General features: G+C 58.6%; 1 protein-coding gene across 1 annotated transcript in view; it reads right to left on the bottom strand.

Moving 5' to 3' along the window:
- Positions 1-440: 440 nt before the first annotated feature.
- The window catches only part of RBM33 (RNA binding motif protein 33), a 152,012-nt gene continuing 143,766 nt past the window's right edge, over positions 441-8,686 (bottom strand). The window contains 2 exon segments of the mRNA XM_077761688.1: positions 441-3,366; positions 3,693-3,781. Of these exon segments, the coding sequence (XP_077617814.1) occupies positions 3,318-3,366; positions 3,693-3,781 (138 nt within the window). The 3' untranslated portion in view covers positions 441-3,317.

Below are 8,686 nucleotides of genomic sequence, written 5' to 3'. Positions count from 1 at the left end.
ACTTCTGCCAGCTCCCTCATTCTGCAAAGTCGTCCGCACCCCGGTCCCAGGCACCCCCGACCCCTCTCCTTCCACCCCAGACCCCTCTCCCAATCTCCACGACAGTCTTCTGTTTACAAATGAAGCAAACTGCTCTTGGAAAAAGAGCCGTGGGTGCAGGATCTAAGCTCTGTCACAATTCAGCAAAGCTACAGAACCAGGCGGGAACAATGTTTATCCAGGACGGTTACAAATCAAGAAAAGAACGACTCAAATAAAAAGTAGTTATGATGAGCCCCCCCCAACCCCACCCGCTCCCCGCAGGGAAGGACACACACACCTACGTAGGATGCTGCCTATCCAGAAAGGGGGGCCCCTCAACAGTGCTTCTGGTAAAGAGACCGGACTCCTTCGGAATTATCAGTATAAGGACTTAACAGAAGTGGCCAGACCAACGGTAATGCAAGGTTATGCTCAGATAAGCGGCTAAGTGATCTTATATTACAGCACAAAATCAAAACAAGACAATGTAAAAAGAAAAAGTACCTTGGCTCCACATAAGCACCTATTATATTTACCTTACGCGATATATTGATATTTACTGACTTTAAGGTTCCTGAATCTGGGAACAAATAATACACAGGTCAGGATACATGTATTGACTTAACTACCATCTTTATAAAAATCGGATATACACACAAACACGTCAACAATTATGGAACTGTATCCATTTAACTTTGATGAGACAACACAAAAGAACTAACAAATAGCTAAGATTGTTGCTGAATTGAAAGCGTTTCCAATTAACGTTTTAGTTTTGGAAGGTCCGTATTTACACAGCGTGTTAAACGCTCCTGCATGTGTCACTTTAAATGCATGATAAGTAAAGAACAAAGATAATGGTTGCAACAGATCTTCCAGAAGGTTCAGCTCACGTGGCGATTTCACTGCGAAAAGCGCACTGAAAATGTAAGTAACGCTACTTTCTCATTCTGCTTCTTTCCTTTGCCGCGGTTCCTTCAAGGAGACTCGGCCTCTGACCCGGGCCGGCTGGCACGAGCACTGTGCAGCGGCCCTGAGCCCTTCTAACCAGGGATTTACGAAGGCCCAGCTCCCCATGGCTCCTGCGTAGACGTGTGCAGGCAGTTAACACACACACGTGTCCTCATCCTCAACGCCAAAAGTGGACCCTGATGCCGCCACCGGGTCTCAAATAGCGGGGCCCACGTAGGATGGATGACTCCTCGTCACTAACTAGGGAAAAAAAGTCCCTCTATGTGCCCACTTGCCAGGGACAACATGCAGCCTTTTGACTTCAAAGCCACGGCAACTCAGACTAGTTGAGAAAATGGTAAGAAATTTTTTAAACTTATTTTATCAAATCAGTTACTCCTTGGTGGTCAAGGAAGCCCCTCAACAGGGAGAGTCCCCACTGTCCGGCGGGGAAAAGCGGTCTGGATGGGGCTCACCCAGCAGGTGAGCTTGCTCGCTGCTCCAACGCAGCTCCGTGTGGACTGAGCCCAGCAGACTCTGCTCTCAACAGGGGAACACATCCGTGTCTCCTTGTGACCACAGCGGGCGGGAAGTGTGTGCCCGCCAGCCGAGGGCAGGTACAGGACACTGACTATGTGGACCCTCCCCTGGAGCACCAAGGCGGGCCTGGCCCGGCTGAGCCAGGGGCCGGGCCCCTCAGCAAGGGGGCTCCTGCGCACCCTGGGAGGGCCTGTGCGCGTCCTCACAGCCACGCCTCCTGAACTGCGGCCGTCGACACCCACCCTCCTCTCCCAAGCCTGCTCCCGCCGCGGATGCCACTCTAGAATCCTCGCTACGGAAAGCCTCAGAACGCTCGGAACGTTCCCGCCAGTTCAGGCAACCTAAGTTGAGAAAATACAAAATTTCACCTGTGCGAACACAACAAAGGCTCAGGCAGCCTGAGTCCCAGGCCCACAAGAAGGCTCAGAGGCGGGGGGGGCGCCTGGCCGCGGGGGCTCCGGGGTTCACAGTTAGTCCCCCCCAGGGCTGACTGGTGGCATTACGGGGCGGCAGGAGACTACTTCCTCTAATTCTACTAGTAAACCTGCCGTGAGATCTTAGGTATAAAATACAGCTAAAAAGTCTGAGTATGCCCTAGTATCTACCACCTGCTCAAATAGTTCAGGGCCACAGCAGAATAAATCCCAAACAGGGAAACTCATTCTTGAGCAGAAATGCAGTAAGGCACTTTTGTAAACACCTGGCCAGAATGAGCTGTGGTAAAGGCTGCTTTATGGGAAGCAGGAGTCTCACCGAGAGGAGCCTACCCAAAACTCCTCGGGCAGGTTCAGGGCCATACGGACACAGTCCAATTTCACTCTGGGCTTCAGGGTCTGGGGAGGACAGCCGTCCCTCACACCCCATGAGGGGCGATTCACTGCATAAAGGCCACCTTGCCCCTAGCTCTCCTCAAGGACAGCGCAGCCCTGCTCAAAAGGCCTTCAAAAAAAAAAGTTATTCAGAGCAATGATAACCGAGTCCCCAGACAATGTCATGTCACAGAGCCAGGCACACGAACATGCCACTCTGGGCCGCGTTTACAGAACGGAACAAAGCACACCGGGCAGCGTCTCTCTGCCTCGCGTGGTAGATCTGCAATGTGACCCGCGTGGCGGGGCCCCAGAAGGGCTGCGAGGTACCGGCACCCGGGGGCCCAGGGGGCCTCGCCTGGGAAGGGCACACAAAGGGGTGGGGGGGGCCCTCGGGAACTAGGAAAACCCAGTCGGGGCGTTAGGAGTTATTTACAAGAAGCAGAATCCGCCACGCAGCTGGCATCACTCGCACCCACCCTCCCGGCCTGCTCCCCAGGACAGGTGGCTGGCCGTCATCACCACCGCCCCAATTGTCATCTACATCCTTCCCGGAGCCTTCCAGGGGCTGAGGAGCCAGCGGGGTCCCTGCGCTGAAGATGGGTGCAACCATTATCAAGTGTTCTTTGCTGTGGAAACTACTCGGAATTGGTGGCGCTAACGTCCCTCCCTGCACCTACGTCACTGTGATCGGTCACACAGCACGATCACGAACAAGGTCTACATGCATCGTAAGCACTTTGAAAACAAAAGAAAACGGAAAGTGTAGCTCTCTGTGGTGACAACAGAACGGGAAGCAGTGTGACCCCGAAGCCGGGCCGCCACGTCCCCAAGTCCGGCTCTGCTGGAGTCCTCGCCGGGCCGGCCGCTCTCCGGACAACAGTTCCGCAAGGCCGTGTGCGGAGAAGCCTGTGCTCACGGGGCCATGCGCTGTGGCTTCCCTGAAGAAATCCCACAGCGAGTGTGCGGTGTCGGGTCGGCGTCTCCTGTCAGAGATCACTCGACGATCAGGGCCACGTTTATGTGGGACAGATCTATCATGTGCCTGCGGAAAGGGGATGGATGGTCAGCGGTCCCCGCGCCCCACCGCCGGCCATCACCTCACCCGGGTCTGGGATGGACGACTCGAACGGTAGGACCCGATCATCGACAAGTCTGCAGACGTGCGGACAGAGATCAGCACCCAACCTAGGACCCAGGGTCCCACCCTACAGAAGGATGCGCCGCCTGCGCTCTGCACGCACTGCCGGTGCATTCCGGCCAGAGCACGCGGGCACCCATGTGTGAATCCAGGGCCGCCATGCTGGAGTCTTGCACACCACACTCCCAGCCTGCTTCCACACCACCCCAAGCCCAGAATATGCCGGCTACCTGTGGAATTTCTGCTGAAATGCTAACGCATGAGCTGGTTCCTTGAACTTCGCTATGGCTTTCCGTTGCTGGGGAAGCATCTGTAAACTCTAGAGGGAAGAAAACAGAGAAACAATGAAAAGAAATTTTTTTTTCAATTTTAGGGAGTGAGAGAGAGCACACCAGCGGGGCAGAAGGGCAGACAGGAAAAGGGAACCTTGAGCAGACTCCACGCTCAGCGCAGAGCCAGATGAGGGGCCTGATCCCACAGCCCTGATCATGACCTGAGTCGGAATCAAGAGTTGGACACTCAACCGACGGAGCCACCCAGTGGCCCAGGAAACATTTTATTATCACGTTGTACACACTTTAAAAACCCCAACATATTTACACATCGGTTGCAACACAAAGTACGAAGCCAGGCTGACACTGGGGTCACTAAAGGAAACTACCTCCCCAGCAATTTTTCTTCCCTCCTCCAGAGAATCTATCCCAAAGAGCCATTCCCAGCCCGGCATCCGGACTCTGCGTCACCCGGCCACATGGGCCACTCAACCTCCCTCAAACTTCCCTGTGGGGCCGTGTGCAAGACACTCTTGGAGTCCCTCCCTGTTTGCACACTTCCTGCCAGGCGACTTCCCACCGGCTCTCACTGGACTTTCTCAGGACCGGTGTTCCCACGGGGTAAGAGCTGTTTTGCAGGCCCCATGATCAGCCCTGGGGTGCACCGCAGAGGCGCTCACCCCTCACAGCTACGGCAGGGACAGCCTCGCCGCCGCCAGCTGTCGGCACAGCCTTGTCACATTCTGCACTTAGAGAGTTGATTACCAAGCGACATCTTAGATGAAATCTTCAGGAGCTAAGGCGACCATTCCGGAGGCCACTGCTCTTTGTGATGAAAACCAAAGCACTTAGTGAGGAACATAGGCAGAAAGAAAGGATCCACCAAGTGATGGACTCTTACTCATCTGAAAAGAAAGCGCCGGACAGAGCCGACTGGCACGGGGACCCCCTGCGCGCCCTGAGGAGGACGCCCGCTCGGAGCTTTCCCTGAGGCCTTGGGGTCTAGGATCCGAGGGTCTGGGAGGCTCAGGTCAGAGGAGGGGGCCTGTGTGATCTCTCAGCCGGTCCCACTCTGGAGAGCCCAATCGTTCTCAAGCCTGCAGTGTCGCAGGCAGCCCTGCACACGCATCCAGGCATCGTGCAGGCTGCGGCCTCTGCCCAGAGCGCACACGGCGGCGGCGGGACCCCGCTCGCAGCAGGACTTGATGGCGGGGCGGCCACCCGGCCTGTCTAGATGGCCGTCTAGCGAAGGAGGACAGCCGGGAAACACAGCTGACAGAGGCACGGGCCCCTGAGGAGTGGTGGCGGATGTGGCTATTTAACTGTAAAGCATCTGTCAAAGATCTACAGCGGGAACACAAAATGTTCAAAACGGTAAACCATACACGGAGTGAGCGAACAGCCTTCATTTCCACACCGCACGTCTCCCAGTCCCCACAGCCAGGACAGCTCAGAGGAAAGCCCACCTCCCCGGAAGTCACCTGCCAGCGTTTACAAAGAAGGCCTCAAGTCTCCAAATGACACGGCGGGAAGGGGAGCACGCTGACCACGCGGCCGAGGGGCAGCCAGCCAGCAGTGGGGACCCCCGGCCCAGCTGGGGCGCAGGCGGCAGGCGCGGGAGAAGGAGACGGCTCTTTGTGTCCGGGGCAGGGAGGCAGCGGCAGCAGGACTGCCTTGATGAGCTCACTGTGGACCCGTCAACGGCAGCAGCAGGCGCCACAGCCGGTCTGGGGGGAGCGCAGTCGACCCCTGTTCCTCGGAGAGCCCTGGGCAGTGCGGCTCCCCAGCCCAGGAGACTCCCGAAGTCCTGACAGAGGCCCGCTTTCCCTTCCGCGCCGCCAGCCTCGCCCCCTGCGCGCCCGTTCTGTGTGCCCCCCGCCCGGGAAGGAGCGCCCGCTGGTGGCTCGCCGGAGCTCCTCTGCACCCAGAGGCTGGAGGCTGGAGGGGCCTCCGGGCCAGGCGCGGGGTGGAGTCAGCCCAACACCTGCTCTGCGGTCCTGGCGCCCCCGGTGGCTGCTGCCGGGACTGCAAGAGTCCCGACAACTTCCCTAAATTTACCTCCCCTGAAAACACAGTGTTCCCTGGGAGCAGACAGCAAACCCTAAGTGCGACGCCACCGCAAGTAACAACTCACACATGGAATCGGGACTTTTTAAAAAGGCCATGCCCTTTTCTTCTTTGAGAAGAAAATGTTTCTAGACACCTAGGGTGATTTCCTTTGGGTGACTCTCCACAATATGACGCAAAGGCATGAAACTTCATTTTTATCATTTAGCACATGAAACGGTAAAACACTTGATGCAGAACTTCCTGGTACCTCAGCATTTAAACCTCGGTCTGAGGAGGGGCCGGACGACAGCACCAACTTCCGGTGCGATTCCTCACGGGGAACGACTGGTTCTCAAGCAGTTGACACAAGTAACGAGAACACAGTCCTAAAACCTTTCTGCCTGTGTCCTTTATCTACACTTTCATATCTTCTTTTAAATACCAAGTGATATTTTCTAGGTAGAAGGCTCTAGAACTTCTGTACTGGGACTAGAGGGTGGGCCCTGTGCACCGGAGGCCAGAAGCCTCACGCTCAGTGGCCCCACGGCGAGGACCCGCACCTGCACGAGCCAGCTGCACAGTCCCGCGCACACACCACGCCCAGCACAGCCCGAAGCTGCGCAGGTCCCAGGGCCCAGCTCCCCCTCCCCAGGCCCCAGCCCAGGCCACGAGGGGCAAGGCCGCCGCACTTTCAGAGAGGAGACAGGGAGGAAGCGCGCTTCTCTAAGGAGCAAGATGCAAGAAGGGAGCCTGGGCCGGGAGCTGCCCGGGCACCCCCCCCCCCCCCCCGGCCCGGGGCCGGGCCTGTCTCCTCCCGGGAGGATGCCTGTCCGGGTCACGCAGGGCCCTGCCTCCTCCCCCACGGGCTCAGATCAACTAGAAGGTCGTGGGGACGTCAGAAGCGCCGAGTGGCCCCAAAGACCTGTGCCGGCGTCCCGGCCTCTGGGACACTCGCTCCTAGCACCTGTGGGGAGTGCCTGCCGCCAAGAACTGGACACAGTGACGCTGCCTGAGAGCAGCCCCAGGAACAGGTGACGAGGAGTGCGTCCCCGCGGTCCTCACCGCAGCCCTGACACACGGCCGGGGGTGGCCCTGCGGAGGCAGGTCCCAAAGCCCGGGGTGGCAGCGGGGCAGACGGCAGCGATGACGGAAGCGTGTGCCACATGGCGGGCCTGACACCGGCTCCTCGCAGGACCCTCTTGCACCCACACCTGCCGCCACCGCGGGCTCCGGGCTGTGCTTTTCCCCAGCCCCGGGCCCCCATCTGCACCGGGTCCCACATGCCCGCTCCCCGCAGGGGCCAGCTCCCCTCCCGCAGGCCCCCCGAGAGCCCCCGGGGGCATCACTGCCATCCTGGAAGTCCCTTCCCCACTGCGTCACCGCCGGTGGTGTTCTCAGGACCTCGAGCAAGGGCCCCGAATAAACTGTCTTTCCATCATGGCTTCAGATCACGTGGCCAGACTGTGTCTTCTCCCCCGATGTCCCGAACTTCAGAACCGCTGACATGAGACTCCAGCTCCAGTGGCTGCAGCCGGGCCTCACGGGTGGGTCTGAGCAGACGCTCCCTCATGGCGGCTCACGCTCTCCCCACCGCCCACGGGGCTGGGCCACACCGCCTGCGACACCCCTGCCCCGGAGTGCAGTGTCCAGGGGCAGGCGGATACCTCCTGCACCGGCCACCCTGTGGGGGACATGGAGGTCACGCATCTCCTCCCCGGGACAGGCTGGGGCGCTAGGAGAACTGCAAGACCACGGGTGCAGAGAGCCCGACGGAAAGGCCTAGACTCGGGACAGAGAAGAGAGGCCGCTGGGGGCCCGGCTCGCCCTGAAGGACGCCCACGGCTCGCGCTCCCGCTCTGGCCCCAGCTCAGCACCACCAGGACGCGGGAGTGAGGGCGGGGTACTGGGTACACGCGGGCACGAGCCAGCACCTGCCGTCCTCACCTCTGGGAGGGTCACAACAGGGGACAGTCACACTGAATGATCTCAAACATCACGCCTTTTGTGAGGAAGCTGGTTTTTTGCTTTTACACCACGCACGACCCAGCAAGTGGGGAACTAAAAACAATTACACAAAAGAGCCGCAGAGGCCCTGACTACCTCCCTCCCGGTCTAGGAGTTGCCTTGGCTTCCGTGTCTCAGGACAGAGCAGGAGGTCAGGGCCACGGCCATGGGAAGGTGCACCCGGGGGTCAGTGGGCTCGCTCTCGGGGGGGCTGGAGTCCGAGGCCAATGCCTCTCTCGGCCCCTTCGGTGGCTGAGCACAAGCACTAGCACTGTGGCCGCCACATGCTGCCTCCCCCGAGGCCCTGGGACACACTGCTGTGCTCCCAGCCACCGCGGCCTCTGGCTGGACCGCTTCCACAAGGTCTGCACCTTTTTCCTTATTCTGGAAATAACAAGTTGCTAACAGCCTTTAAAATGGACTTTCCAGCAAGCCGTGTGAGTGCAGTTTAAGGGAATAACCTGCTCACCCAGAGCCGCACTGAGGAGCCTCTCCGACTCCGCAGCCCAAGCAGCAGAGGTCACAGGTGGTCACCGGAGCTCCTAGTTAAAGGTCCAGAGGAACAGGGACCCTAGACACCACCGCCTGCCATTACACCAAGCGGGCGCCAGGTGGCGCCACAGTCCACCGCACACGGAGGCTTCTCCCGCAGAGCCAGCGGAAGGCGGGGGTTACCCAGCACCATCAGGCCCAAGTTTAAACCATAGCCAGGTCTTGTTACAAACATCTTTTTAAAATGTATACTTATCAGTATCGTTCTTTAGCTACCCCACACCAGCAGAGGCTGGTTATGTCAGAGACTTGACCTTCTGTGTGTGTCTTCACGCACCTACGCGCTCCCAGACTCCCGCTGGAAGCATCCCCCAGGGCGGAGAGAGGCAAGATGAGAGCAGGCATCT

Source organism: Crocuta crocuta, unplaced genomic scaffold, assembly GCF_008692635.1.
Source record: "Crocuta crocuta isolate KB4526 unplaced genomic scaffold, BGI_CrCroc_1.0 scaffold408, whole genome shotgun sequence".
In the NCBI taxonomy this organism is placed as follows: Eukaryota; Metazoa; Chordata; class Mammalia; order Carnivora; family Hyaenidae; genus Crocuta; species Crocuta crocuta.
The sequence above is the reverse complement of the archived record's forward strand: the minus strand, read 5'-3'. Positions and strand labels throughout refer to the sequence as shown.